Source organism: Ochotona princeps, chromosome 2 (assembly GCF_030435755.1).
Source record: "Ochotona princeps isolate mOchPri1 chromosome 2, mOchPri1.hap1, whole genome shotgun sequence".
NCBI classification, from domain to species: domain Eukaryota; kingdom Metazoa; phylum Chordata; class Mammalia; order Lagomorpha; family Ochotonidae; genus Ochotona; species Ochotona princeps.
In genome coordinates, this window is record NC_080833.1 from 78,610,738 (window position 1) to 78,626,203 (window position 15,466).

The 15,466-nt window shown below is 39.1% G+C and overlaps 1 protein-coding gene across 7 annotated transcripts in view; it reads right to left on the reverse strand.

Moving 5' to 3' along the window:
- Positions 1-15,466, reverse strand: part of EVI5 (ecotropic viral integration site 5) — a 181,371-nt gene that overhangs the window by 93,906 nt on the left and 71,999 nt on the right. For all 7 annotated transcript variants that reach the window (XM_058659185.1, XM_058659201.1, XM_058659178.1 and 4 more), the window contains exons 5-9: positions 14,516-14,590; positions 9,342-9,467; positions 7,822-7,965; positions 5,918-6,007; positions 5,715-5,812 (exon numbers count right to left, since the gene is read on the reverse strand). In XM_058659185.1, coding sequence (XP_058515168.1) covers positions 5,715-5,812; positions 5,918-6,007; positions 7,822-7,965; positions 9,342-9,467; positions 14,516-14,590 — 533 coding nt within the window. The remainder of the gene's footprint in view (positions 1-5,714; positions 5,813-5,917; positions 6,008-7,821; positions 7,966-9,341; positions 9,468-14,515; positions 14,591-15,466) is intronic.

A 15,466-nucleotide genomic window follows, 5' to 3' on the forward strand; every position in this document is an offset into this window, starting at 1 on the left:
CCCTTCACAGTGTTTCAGGGTCTTCTCGCTGGCTTGTCCAATCAACCAGAAGAAAATCGCAGCTGCTCTCTCCACTGCTAATTTCACAGGAGAAACTTATGCATGCTATTATCAAGCGATCATTTCTTTTTCTTTAAATCTGTATTCTTCAAAGGCAGAGAAAGAAATTTTGTTTATTCCTCAAATGTTTCCAAGAGCCAAGGTTGGGTCTGGCTCAAGTTAGGAGCTTAGAACTCAATTCCAGTCTCCCAGAGCATTTGCAGACTAGAGTGATCACTGATGCCTCCTAGCGTGCACATTAGCAGGAAGCTGGAACTGGAAGTAGAGTCAGGACCCAAACCAAGGTTGTGCTCTGGCTTCCCGCTTCTGACACAGCTGCTTTCTGAAATACCCAGGAGAGCAAGAGAAAATGGCAAAAATCCTTGGGCTCTTGCACCCACACGGGAGATTCTGTTATTCTTCCAGGCTCCTGGCTTCAGTCTGGCCTAGCTCTAGCCATTGAGGCAACTTGGGGAATGAACCAGTAGGTGGAAGCTCTCTCTTTCTCTCTCTATTCTACCTTTTAAATAATTTTTAAAAATGAAAGAATCCTTAAATTTGCAAGAAAATGGGTAGAACTGGAGAGCTTCATGTAAAATGAAATGAGCCAGACACGAAAAGACAAACATTACTATGTTCTTTTTCATATGGGAAGAAAACAAACGTTGATCTAAGAGCAGATCTTAATCTAGTGGTTGCTGGAGACTAGAAAGGGCAGAGGGAGGGAGGAGAGACAGCAGGAGGCTGGATAATGAGTTTGAAAATAGACAGAAGTAAAAATTTCTACTGTCTACAGCAGAGGGGCAACCCAAGATTATGATGATGCATTAATTACTCTGTAAAGAACTGGAAAAAAATCCAGTACGATGCAAATATATAAGCTAACTGCCTGGCTTAACTGGTTTATACTCTATATGTATGAAAATACTATACTGTGCCCAATAAAAAGGAATAATATTCATGCTAATCAAAATTCTTTTAAAAATTTAAGAAAAAAGCTTTAAAAGGATTATAACACATTAAAACTTACTGAATATAAATTCTTAATAGCATATCCATTAAAAAGAATGACAGGGTGGAACATCATCTTACTAACTCCCTTCTCTGAGTAAAAGGACATCGTCTCCATTTAAGGAGGAAAGATTCACTTTAAAATCAATTAATGAAAGTAACAAGAATAACAAATCAAGAAAACCCTGGCTGGGGTGAGTGCTGTGTGGACGCTCACATTCAAGTGCTGGTTCCAGGCCCAGGCACTCCGCTTTCATTCCAGCTCCCTGTTAATGCAGCCCAGGAGACAACAGATGATGTTTCAGGAACCTGGGTTCCTGCCATCCACATGGCAGACATGGAGGGAGTTTCAGGCTCCTGGCTTCCACCCAGCTCAGCCCTGGCTATTGAAGGCATTTAGAAATTAAATCAGGAAATGAAAAATTCCTCCCTCCTTCCCTTTTTCCTTCTCTCTCCTTCTCCTTTCCTCTTTCTCTCCTTTTGCCTTGAAAAGAGGTAAAAAATAAGTATTTTTTTAAAACTAGTTCCTTCTTAAAAAAGAGAAAAATCTTAATTCTGTTGCAAATGAAATAAAATCAATATGAAAAATACCACCAATGATTTTTTGAGCAATACTGGCAGTCTTAAAGAATTATATAGTCTTACGAAATCAAAGTACCATTTTATAGAGTACTCATTTGCTGCAAGAAGCAAAGTTCAACTTTGTAATAAAGAAATCTGCCTTCACTTATTACTTTCTTCACTCTATTATCATAAGTTTAAAAGATACTAACCTTAAAGATTATCCCATTGTAAAATAAGCTAACAATTTTACTTTTCAATGGTTCATGTTCAATTTCTTCCAGTAAGTCACAAATTTATCAAATATTCAAGATGTAGATTAAAATAATTAGTACATGAAATATCTTACTGTTGAGCTCTATATTGAAAGAAATGCATTTTCTACATATAAAGTTATCATCCATTTTCAGACACCAGTCCAACCTCCAGATAGCATCTAAAGTGTGACAAAATCATGTTTTCTACTCAGCATCTTTTTTTGTGGAAACCGTTTGCTCTTAATCTAACTAAGCCTTTACATTTAGCTTCCAGTTTACCAAGGTTAAAAAAAACACTCACAAGAAATAGAAAAATTAAATAAGATCACAAGGATACACACAGATGATAAACCCTTAAGAGGAGACTTGCTCTCTTCAATAGCTCAACAAATGGGAGTACTCAAAGGGCCCATGGTAAAATGGAATAATACATTTATTAAGGCACAAAAATCATGAAATCCGTATGTAATTTATAACACATGTTTTTTCATAAAACTTTCGGGGTCTATTCATATGCATGGATTTAAACTTTTCCTGTACCCAAATCAGCATATCTGTCAATTTCACACTCCATGAATTTTTTTAAGTCCTCCCATACTTAAAAGAGGATCTGCACTGCCAATTTCAATCTATGTTGAGAAATTTAAATGACAGAACAAGTGAATGCAACACAAATCAGCAGCAAATACAGTTTTGGTACAACTGAGGAAATCTGAACATAAACTAACTGGCAGGTAATATTATAGAATTACTGCTAAGGATGTAAGGATGTATATGTAAGGATGATATGATAGCAGAGGCAAATGCTTTTCTAAAGACAGACACAATGAACTACGGAGCAAAGCATCATGACTCTATAAATTACTCGGCAGTATCAAAAATGGCAAGATATTAATATTAAACTTAGATAACAAGCATATGAGTATTTATTACTCTATTCTATTCTAAGTTCTAGGAGTTTCCCCAAACAAAACAGAAGGGCAAGCAGCAGGTGTCTGACACTGCAGTTTAGACACTGCTTGGGATATAAGTCCTTGAGGTTTTTATTTATTTTACAGAATGGAGCACATTTTTGGGACTGTGATGTCTCAACATAGCCACAAGTAATTATTAATAAAAGTTAAAATTTGTGAATTGGTTTGCTTTTGTCAATCACAGTGGAATACATTTTTAAGCGATTTATTTTATTCTACTTTATACTTTATTGGAAAGGCAAATATACAAAAAGAAGGAAAAACAGAAAAAGAGCTTCTGTCCACTGGTTCACTCCCCAAGTGGCCACAGTGGCCAGAGCTGAGCGAATCTGCAGCCAAGAGCCTGGAGCTTCTTCTGGGTCTCCCAAGTGAGTGTAGGGAGTATTGAGTCCCAAGGCTTTGGGCCATCCTACACTGCTTTCCCAGGCCACAAGCAGGGAGCTGAATGGGAAGTGGAGCTGCCAGGATTAAAACCAGGGACCATATGGGATCCCAGCGGATGCAAGGCAAGGATTTAGCCACTAGGCTATCATGCCAGGCCCAGAGCTGAACAATTTTAAAATACAAATCTCATGTTTTTTTTTTTTAATTTAAAAGATTGCATTTATTTACACAAAAGGCAGAGTTCCAGAGAGGGAAAAGGAGAAACAGAGCAAGGGGAGAGATCTTACGTCCTCTAGTTCACTCTCCAAATGGTCACCATATCCAGAACTAGCCCCAGTCAAAGCCAGGAGCCTCCAAGGGCTGGGCAAGCCTGAAATCAGAAGTCTAGAACTCCATGCAGGTCTTCCACACGGGTGGCAGCATCCCCTAACCACCCCACGCCACCCAAGCATTTGGATCATCTTTCACTACTTTCCTAACTGTATTAGCAGGGACTTGGATCAGAAGTGGAATAGCCAGGACTCCAACCAACATCCACCGGGGATGTCAGAGTTGCAGGTGATGGCTTGATCCATTGCACCACAATGCTGGCACCAACTCGCACTCTGCATTTTTGAGTAAGAATATACATGGCAGTATACAGTCCATGTCAATATAGTTTCATGTTGCAGAAGAAAAGATACTATCATTTCAGCCATTTAAGTACTGAAACTCTATTATCAGAAATGCTAACTATGACCGCAAACTGATACAGGCAAAGAGGTAGTATTAGCAGGAGGAGTTGAGGTTTCCCAGACATAGTGGGCCAGCGGGGCAACCTTTGCCTGTACTATTCAACCACCCAAATCCCCAGCACTATACCTTTCCTCCCCTTGTACATTGTAGAAGACCACTGGTTCCACAATTTGCAACACAGAACCAGTGCTACTAAAGATATCCAACATCGTTTTCAGGCTGTGTCCCTACAACAATATTTAAGTATGAACCATGCCAACACTACAATTCCCTGGATGCGTATGACACTGTGATCCTTGCAAAATATAAAAAGAACAAGGAAATGGCTGGTGGGTGTCCAAGCCCTGCCTCAAACCCTAACCCCTTTGAACATTTGATTAGGCCTATCTAAACTATGAGGAGTTAGATGGGTTAACAGGTAGTTAAGGTCCCTGTTAGAAAGGAAGACCAGGTGCCTTCAAAACGGAAAAAAAAAAAAAAAAAAAAAAAAAAAAGATACTGCTTTCCTCCTGACATCAGCCTCTAAACACAGAGCTTCACCACAAAACCTGGGTGTTTCCTAGTTATCCCATTAATGCTTGCTTGACCCCAGGGATAAGCAATGAGACTCACAGCTGGCTGAAAGGGTAGTAATTTCTACCCTGGGTCTCTGGGTCAGTTGTTATTCCTATCTATTGAGTGGCACCAATTTGTATTCCTGTTTCCCTGAGGGCCATTAACCCCCAACTACACAGACAAATCAAAAGTGAATATTCCCATGGCCCTTACTGTCCTGCTTTGGAGGCCTCCTCCCACCTGCTGCAGCTGGAGGTTCCCTGCTATCAACAAAGCCTTCACTTCTGTCACTCTTGTGTCTGTGTGGAAAATTCCTTCTAATCATAAAACAAGAATTGTTAGCACCTGCCCGCTATAACAGAACCAGCCTGCAGGCCTCCAGATGGTATTAGGATAACCCTGAACTTCACTGCTTATTTCTCTCTCTGCTGGTCTGCCCTCTTCCTTCCCTCTGTATGCACTTTTGCTTTGCATGTGATTAAATCTTGCCTTCCTGCTCACCTTTATCTGTTATCTCTTCCTTGAATCCCTTCTCATGCAGAGACATGATCCTAGATCAAGCCTATCCAGGGGCAACCACAAGAAGGCAAGGAACTATGAAATACTAAATGCTCAAAAAGTAATAGCTATCCAATAAAATAGATTATAAAAAAAAAAAAGTAATAGCTATCAAATTTCATTAATACATTTACCTTTTTTTAAATAGAGCTAATGAACCAAGACTGTTAATCTTGAGTTTCATAAAAACACATACTAAGAAAAGCTTCAGAGGAAAGTAATACACAGTAAACAAAATTTTAACTTCTCAACCCATATCCATTGCCTCACTGGTTACATTAACCTTGTGTTTAAGCTACACAATGCTCTCAGGGTAATGAATGCAATGAACAGCACTACTCCGTAAAAGCAGCTCTTAAAATAACTGCACCCATGCCCACACCAGACTCCTAACTCCAGTTGTGTGGAAGGTGAAAGGGCAATTTTTAATGGGGTACATAGTAATCCTATGAACCATTATCAAAACTAGTATGATATTCCAACATTAACTTCATATTATGCTGAAACCACATCACAAAATAATGTAATACTACCATCTATGGAGGAAAAAATATTTATCACCAGAATGGTTCTTTAAATTGAACTGACCATATGCTTTAACAAACCACCATCACTAAATATGAAAACATCAAATCCTTACTTTTTCATTTTTTTTGAGTTGTATTTGACTTGGTAAGCTGCTTGGATTAGTTTGTCTGGACCACCATCAAACTGATGTGGAATGACCTTCTGAAAGTGCTAAGACGCAATAAAAGAAAAACATAGGAACAACTTAGTGTCATTTATTATCTACTAATTTATAGCAAGATGTAAAGACATTCAGGAAGTCATGGACTGACTTACCTGTAACATGCCCTCCATGTCAAGTTGCATTAGTTCTGCCTGATTCATCTGAAGAAGCGCTAATCCTACTCGAAACACTATTTCTAAACCCTGAGGAAACAAATAAAAGTCACAGCCAAACTAATCATTCAAACGTAATACCTGATGTCAACATTCTGGATCCTAAACCATGGAACGGCAAACATTTCCAGTAAAGAGCCAGATGGCAAGTATTTTAGGCTTTGTGGGTCCTCTGGCCTCTTTCCTCACTAGTAGTCAGCTTGGCCAAGAACAGACACACACAAAATACAAACAAGTTGGCAGGGATGTAGTTCAAGAATTTTATTCACAAAATTGGGTGAAAGGACAGATTTGGTATGAACACCAGGAAAGATCAGAAAATGAATCACAGTTTGCCGAGTCCAATCTAAATCTGTTATTTCAGTAATTCAAAGTTATCTTCTTAGGACATAATGAATAACAATTAACACTGGGTTCAGAAAATAAAAGCCAAAGGATCGCTCTTACATGTCACTGACAAAATGACAATGCGCAATGTGCTCATGCTATGAAAAAAAATTCATTATACTTCTTACTGCTTGGACAACAGATACCAACAAGTTTTATCTCTCACTATCTCATTTTATGATCCAGCAGGTAATAAAGAAGCGTGATTAACAGTGTGGGTTCCAGGGCCTGGCACAATGGCATAGCCACAACCTGTGACATGGGCTTCTCATATAAGCACAATGTTGAATTTCAGCTGCTGCACTTCTAATTCCTGCTAAGGCACCTTAGAAAGCAGTGGAAAGGCCCAGCGTGGCAACCTAGAGCCTAAAGTCCTCGCCTTGCAGGCGCCACGATCCCATATGGGCTCCGGTTCTAATCCCAGCAACTCCACTTCCCATCCAGCTCTCTGCTTGTGGCCTGGGAAAGCAGTCGAGGATGGCCCAATGCTTTGGGACCCTGCATCTGCGTGGGAGACCTGGAAGAAACTCCTGACTCCTGGCTCCTGGCTTTGGGTTGGCTCAGCTCCAGTCATTCCGGCCACTTGGGGAATGAATCAATGGTTGGAAGATCTTCCTCTCTGTCTCTCCTCTTCTCTGTATATCTGACTTTCTAATAAAAATAAATAAATCTTAAAAAAGAAAGAAAGCAGAAGAAGTGTGCAAATGTCTGAGCCCCTGCCACACACGTGTGAGACCCAAATGGAGTTCTTGACTCCCGGGTTCAGCCTGGTCAAGCCCAAGATGTTGCGGTTATTTGAGAAGTTTCCAGTGATGGAAGATTTCTTTCTCTCTCTTTATAATGAATCTTTAAAAAAAATGGGCTCCAGAATTTTACTGCCTTCATCTGAAATCTTGTCACTTACGGGCTCTGTGTATACAGACAAGATAACTGTCCTTTTTCTTTTTTTAAGATTATTTTGGGGGTGTGGGGAGAGTCAGAAATACAGAGAGGAGGAGAGAGATAGGAAGATCTTCCATCTTATGAATCACTCCCCAAGTGGCTGCAACAGCCAGAGCTGAGCTGATCCAAAGCCAGGAGCCAGGAGCCTCTTCCAGGTCTCCCATGCAGGAGCAGGGTCCCAAGGCTTTGGCATGTCCTTGACTGCCTTCCCAGGCCACAAGCAGGGAGCTGGATGGGAAGTGGGGCCACGGGGAATAGAACCGGCACCCATGTGGGATCTTGGTGCGTGCAAGGTGAGGACTCTATCTGCTAGGCTACTGAACCGGGCCCTAATCGTCCTTTCTTTAAGCCTCAGCTTCCTTATATGTCATCCAGTAAATAAGTATGACAACTTACACCTGAGAGGGGAGCAGTATTACAAACTTTAAATGAGATGGTCCATGCAAGCAGTTTAGCCTGACACAGTTCAATGACCCATTGCTAAGCTCCTAATCCAAGCCTCTTCATTAGCTTACCTCAGACATAAAGATATCAAATATCCTTGTTGCAACTGGTAATGGAAAAGTGGTAAGAAAGATGGTCAGAAACCAGGATGACGCATACATTGAGGTATGAAAACTCTGAGATTGAAAATGTATGAAGAGTTCTGGAAGATGCTCCTAAAGAGAAGGAAACAAAATTAAGTAGTTTAAATCAAATCACTGCATAAACACTAGGCTGGGCCATTCAAAACAAACGGGTAGGAAGAAGCTCCATACGGAAAAACTAAGATAGAAGAAAGCTAACATCTATTGCTGGTTCCGGGAAGAACAAAGGGGAAACAGGACATAGAGTTGAAACTTTAGATATGTCTACCACATGTATTAAAATTTGGTAAATTAACACCAGGTTATATTAAAATCAAGTATCCATCCCCGAATAATGTTTCAGGTGGCCATGTCATGCCGTATTCAAAATTGTTTAGTGTGGATGTGGCTGTTCTGTACTTTCTACATTTTCTACCAATTATAATATTTTGAGAATTATGTTGGAAACATTATGCCAATTATTTCAGACACTGTCTATAATAATCGTGCATCCTTACCTTCCTAACGAATCGAAAAAACATCTAAAATAAGATGCTTCAACAATACTAGGACTTCAAACACACTGAACAACACATTTTCTAAAACTCTACACTTGATCTTAACCAAACAGCCAAGAAGCAATGACCTAAACCTTTAACACCAAGAGTATATGATTGACAAAAAATGAATTTCCTATTTCAGAAAAAAAAGCAAGAATCATCTCAAGGACTATTTTGACTTTTTCTTTGAAATACAGAACATTTCAATTTGTTCTTCCTCTCACCACACAAAAACTTTCTAAGGGTAAGGCTGCCAGGTCAACAGGTTCTTAAGTGACTCTCACACCAGCTAAATTAAACTGCTTTTTAAAATTCTCTGAAGTAAGTTATTCTTACATTCTGTGATTTAACTGAAACAAGTAAATCATAATTAAAAATTGCTACATATAGGTGGCAATATGGTTACCTATGTTTACAAACTAGCAACATAAAATGATGGAAATATTATTTAAAAAAAAAGATCACAGGTTAGTAAAAAAGGAACACAGATAAAAAAGAGAAGCAGGGGAGAGGACTGAGACACTACACTCTCAAAGCAAGGGAAGTGACATCAGTGTCCCAACATCCTAAGTGTCCTATAGGAGAACTCGGAACACTTTTCCAATTACACCACATAATGGGTCTCAACAAAGGTCATGAAATCATAGTACCCTGAAACAAATGCTTGCAGTCGGAATACAGAAACTACAGTCAAGACGCAGACTGATCTGCGTGTAGACAGGTCCTCCTTTGTAAGCAGTGCTCTACTTACATATTAACTAGCCTACAAATGACACAGAATTAAAACACTGAAATATTTCTTTCAACTTCTATAAGGTTTTTAACACTCAATTTTCTTGGTTATCACTCAGACTAAAATGACAAAAAAATATAAATGCAATATGCCAGCTTGTCAAACTTTACTTTTACCTGTATCATGCATTCAAATTGGTACATACAAAGGCCCAACTCTGCCATACTTGGTTTAAAAAGTTCACGAAGTCTATAGTCTTGCATTAACTTAAAAAATACACAGAAAGCTTCTTCTTCTGGCATCTGCAATAGGTAGGAGAATAAAAGTGACATAGATTAATATATTGTGGTATACAAATAAGTTAAACTGTACTTTAACCAAGTACCCACCCAACCATACACACTGCTGTGAATGGCTTTGTGATGAAATATTAGGAGCCACAGACTAACAGTCAAGAGTTCAATTCCCATTCTTTGAGTAAGAGTGAGAAGCTGGGCCAACTTTATATGTCTTTGTGACTGCCTCAACTCGCCTAATCATTAATCCTACCAACATATAGTATGTTGAGCCAGGTATTTTTTCTGAGTCTATACCACTGAATAAGATAACCATGACTTCCAGTCTTAAGGAGGCGGAACTTCCTAGTAGGGGGACAACCTAGACAACGCATGAAGTATATCGGACAAGTCAGATGGCAATGAGTGCTGTGAATTAAAGTAGTGTGACAGAGAATGAATGCTGGGGAGACACACTGGCATTTAGTGAAGTGACAGGGAAACACCTCAGCAAAATCTTGAAGATCAGGATTTCCTCTCTGAGGAAAGAACTTTTCCAGAGGACAGAAAAGTCAAAAGCTCCAACACAGAATCATAGCTGACACACTCAAGGAACAGTGAACAGGGAACAGTGAACAGGGAACTGCTGACAATGTCAGTGATGTTATGTGGGGAGATGAGGCTATGGAGGACAAACAACAGGAAAGCGAAAGAGCCCACTGTGAGCAAGTTTACTTTGACCTTAAGTGATGGGAAGCATTTTTGAAGAGTTCTGAGTGGAAGTGTTAATACATGATAAGGATAAATGCTTTAAAAAACTTACAAAATGAATTTTCAAAGTATTTGTCATTTGGGAGTTAAAAGTACTAATGATATATTTTACATATACACCCACACATATATACACATACATGAATCACTAGAAAGTTATATCAAATAGAGAATGAATGTAAAATATCTGTGAAGAGCTGCAAAGTCATTCAGAATATTTAGGCAAATAACATAATCCAAAATTAAGCCAGTTTTCTCAAAACAACAAGGTTTGTTACCTGCCACTCACATTAAACCAGTGTGTTTCAAAGAGAACACCCCCAACCGAACATCTAGGCATTCTTCTGACTGAAGACCGTTGCTAGTAAACAATGCACTTCCCCTGGCCCTGAGACTGCCATGAATGGGAGTCAGATATGTCTAACAAAACCTGTACTTCCTCTTCCCAACACACATGGTCACACTTCTGCTTAGAGATCATTTCTTTGCATCTTATCAAACCTTACAGCCCTCCAACGGACACAGGTCAATCACTGCAAAAAGCCCAAGACGCCAGAACTCTCAATTTTATTATTCCCCTCTTCTGACAATATTCCCAGTCTATACCTGTATTTTAATTTCCTTTCTCTTCCTTTTGCTGAAATCTGGCTCTCCCCTAAGGTGTCTGTATTTCCTCCCATAGTACCACCAGGGTGGGTATATGGCTCTCCCCGAACCTCAGACTCACTTCCACAGCACCAACCTCCCCTTGAAACACATACCAGCAGACATTCTTCATTCACTTCTTGTTCTGGCAACATCCACAAGCACTCAAGTCACACTGGCCTGGCAGCTATCTTTCACCTCCTTTCCTCCAAGAGCCTAAAAGGCAGTTACTATAAAGCTCAGGCTCTATAGAACCACATCAAAAGCTGAAATCCTGGTTTCTTTACTTAGTAAATATGTGACCTTTTTACAAATTATTTAACTTGTCTGTTCCTCCCCTTCACCAACTATTAACCAGGTAAAACAATAGTACCTATTTCACAGTGCTGCAATGAAGTTATTTATGGTTGCCTAGTCTTGCCAGTTCTGAAATCTACTTAAACTCTGCCAAGCCTACACTACTGTTTTTTCCTTCAACACTCCCATGCTCATTTTGGTGCTTATCCTGTTATATTTATTCATTTGCTTAAATCCACAATTACTTCGGTCTTTCTCCCTAATTCCAGCTGGCAAAGCTCCACCCTTGCATAAATCCAAGTCCACACCTATATTTAAGCAACTGGAAAGCAAAACAAAAACACACAAAAAAACTAACCACTCTGGCTGTTCTCACTCTGAATGTAGTGCTGCTAATTTCAGTAGCTCTTCAGGGTTGCCTGTTAGACTTTATTTATCTTAACTGAACACTCTCATTGAGATAAACACGTCAGAATTTTTCTGGATCATCAATCTTCCAACACCTCATTGCTAGGTTTTAAGCTAATGATCTTGTTGACTATTTCAAATTCTTAAAAATAGAAGTAACACAAGAGAATTTCCCTATACTTATACCACCACATCTACTACCTACCTGCACCTATAACCATTTTTACAATCTCTAGTATCTCTTCTATCTAAAGGTCTGAACATTTTCCCAGTTCCTGCTTCACAAGCCCAACTGCCCACTTGATATCTCCATTTGGATAGCCAAAAGACATCAATAACAACCACACTCCTAATTTTCCATCCTATCATTATCCCATCATCTGAAACTGCTCAAAAAGAGTCATCATTGAAGAGCTGTCACTGACTGATTCCTTTTCCTCTTATTCCAAATCCATTCTAGCAGCAAATTCTATGGGCCCTCTATTGACAGTATTTCAAGAATTCAATCACTTCTTATCAGACCCCTAATCCAAACCACCACAAAGACACTAGTCTATTTTCTGGACCTCCTCCCTGGTGGCTCTGCTGCTTCCCTGTATTTCCTCCTGTACCCCACTCCCCATGCAGCAGAAAGCTAACAAGAAATCCTTCCGAAGCATCATGCATAGCATGTCTGGCCCACCATATAAGACCTGTAAAAACATTTGGTCTGGCCATGCCAGAGCAACCACAGGCAGCATTTAAAATGCAATAAGCCTGTAACAGAGTAATTTTAAAGTTGATAATTGTGTACGGCTCATGAATGATGTGACAAATACCCAAATGGCTCTTGGTAGAAAAGTTTCTCAACTGTGATGCATCACTTTATTTTAATGCTAAAAATACCCTATTGCCTTCTCATATCTTAAAAAAAAAAAAAAAAAGCCAAAATGCCTACAAGGTGCTACATTCTACTGCCTCAGCAAGGTCACCTCTCACCAGAGCCTTCCCATTCCCCCCTCTTCCCAGGTCCTCAGTCCCACCACAGTGGAAATGAACCAATTAATTTCCTTGTTTTTTCTCCTAAGTGTTACCTTCTTCTCTGGATGTAACCCTCCCCACCACCCCAACAAACAAATTAATTCCTGTCCTTCTTCTCTTAAGAGCAGGTTTTACTAAATTTTTTTCATTAAATGGTAATATTTAAAACACAAGTTGGAGTATTTGATAAAAGGGCAAAAGGAAACAGAAAAAATATTATCACTGGGTCCTTCTAAAACTACAGAAGCAATGATGACAAACTGAAAAGCAATCAACCAAATGATATCCACAAACAGGTTGAACAATCAGCTGTTTCACAGTGATGTGCATTATATAGAATTCAGGCCACTTCAGTCACCAAGCATTATGCTACTACACACATTTTCAGTAACACTGAGCTGATAAGAACCCATGACTTGCACATACTGAATCTGGTTCTGCCACATTTTCCACCCTGTGCAATTAATATTAACAAATCTATTTTTAAACTGTGTTATTCATAACCTATGTTCACTCAGAAATGGAAAAAGGCCCTGCAATAACCATGCAGAACAACTCTTACAAAGTACAAGTAGACCATTTTATCACAAACTGGTTATCTCTGACATCAAGCTTATGTTACTCAGAAAGTTCCAAGTTTTCAAAGTCAAGTATAATAGTAGAGAAGCTGAAGTAAAACATTAGAAAATATAATTTTCTGAAACCTGCTCTACTTTTATCCACAAAGATATGTGATCTTAGGGAAGTGAGTGAACTTTGATCATGTATTCACTGTGTGCCAAACATCATGCCAGGCTTCCAGCTACCCCATGTGACACTCAAAATAAATCTGAAAGCAAATCATACGAAGGGAAGCTAAAACAGAGGTTAAAAAAATCTAGCCCAAATTCACAGAGCACGTGCAGAACCAAGATATAAAACCAAGCCTATATGACTCAAATCAAATTGTCCCCTAAATTTCTTTTTTTTAAATTTATTTTATTTTTTTTTATAAAGATTTATTTATTTTGTTACAAAGTCAGATATACAGAGAGGAGGATAGACAGAGAGGAAGATCAGGAAGATCTTCCATCCAATGGTTCACTTCCCAAGTGAGCCACAACTGCCGGTGCTGCGCCAACCCGGAGCCAGGAACTAGGAAACTCTTCCGGGTCTCCCACACGGGTGCAGGATCCCAAGGCTTTGGGACATCCTCGACTGCCTTCCCAGGCCACAAGCAGGGAGCTGGATGGGAAGGGGAGCTGCCGGGATTAGAACCGGTGCCAATATGGGATCCCGGGGCATTCAAGGCGAGGACTTTTAGTCACTAGGCCACGCTGCTGGGCCCTAAATTTTTTTCAGAACAAAAATTCTAAGACTTGATAAAGAGTAAAGTAGGACTTTCAAACATTTTTTAATGAGACTAATGAGGTAACACCATATAACATTTCCCTTCAAAGTTCCTCCCCATGAATTTTGAAACCCACTCAAAAATAAGCCATGGTCAGTGATATACATATCCCTGGCAGTAACAGTGGCTGTAGTATCACTATTTCAAGCATATCACAAGATACACATAACAAATAAAATGATAAATCAAATTCCTGCAGATAGTTTTTTAAATGTTATAAAACAAAACAAAAAACCATTTTCATGTCAACAATTCTATCATGGTCTGCTGGGGTGAGAAGATTACTCATAATTAAGTGTTGACAAGTTTTAAAAGCAGATACAGTCTTTTGTAGAACACTATGGTACAAATGTTAAGAAATTAAAACTTTGTTCAGTGGTAAGATACTATTACATTTATACTTTTAAATGCAAACTAAATATTAGGATTCAAATTATACCAATAGAAAAATACTAAATGTTCAATTATACTTCATAAAGACAAATAACTTGCAAACTCTCCAATACAACTTTGAAAAAGACCTTGGACATTCAATTTTACTTACTTGCATAAGCAACAGCCCAACTATAAAAGCACTTCCTTGACAGTAACCAACTTCACGATCCACCAAAGAATATGCCTAAAAGGCAAAACAAATAAATGAAATACGATGTTCAAAATACTTCAACATTATATATTATACTTCCTCCTCCAAAAACCTGCAGTTATTAAAACAGGTAAATTAACAGATCATTTATTGTTAGAAAAAAATTGCTTGTTACAGAAACTGTCCTAGAAACTGAAAAGCACATTTTAACACATAAAATTTTCCAATTATAAATTAGCAGTTCTTGAGGGTGAAATAAAAAAAATAAAGGAATTTGTACTCCAACTGGTAATAGAGTTTCAAAACCAAGTAAACTGCGTATCTGATACAGATAAAACTTGGCTAGTGTAAAGCACTAGGAAAACTGAAGCAAAAAGGCAAAACTTCAGAAAAAATTTACAACCGTACTCCTTTTCAAAGCTTAGACATCTTTTTCCTCATTTTATTTGAAAGGCAGACAGTCAGAAGAGAGTGAGAACTGTCCATCCACAGCAATGGATGACCAGAGCTGCACTGATCCGAAGTCAGGAGCCTCTTCCAGGTCTCCCACGCAGGGGCAGGGTCCCAAGGCTTTGGGCCGTCCTGGTCTGCTTTCCCAGGACACAAGCAGGGAGCTGGATGGGAAGGAGAGTAGCTGTGACAGAAATCACTGTCCATATAGGATGCTGGCGTTTGCAGGCAGAGGATTAGTCAATTGAGCTATTGCGCCAGCCCCAAAGCTTGGACTCTTAGCAATGTAGGCAGAAAAAAACCTGCCAGTTAAATGAATGCAGTCATGCAGTCAGGAGAAACTTTCAGAGGGTGAATTACATGTTCACAGAGGAACTTCCTATGTACAAGTCTCATACATTCTTACATTTCCAACAACAAATGCTCAAGAATCTGATACATTTTCTTCCAAGCTCTTCA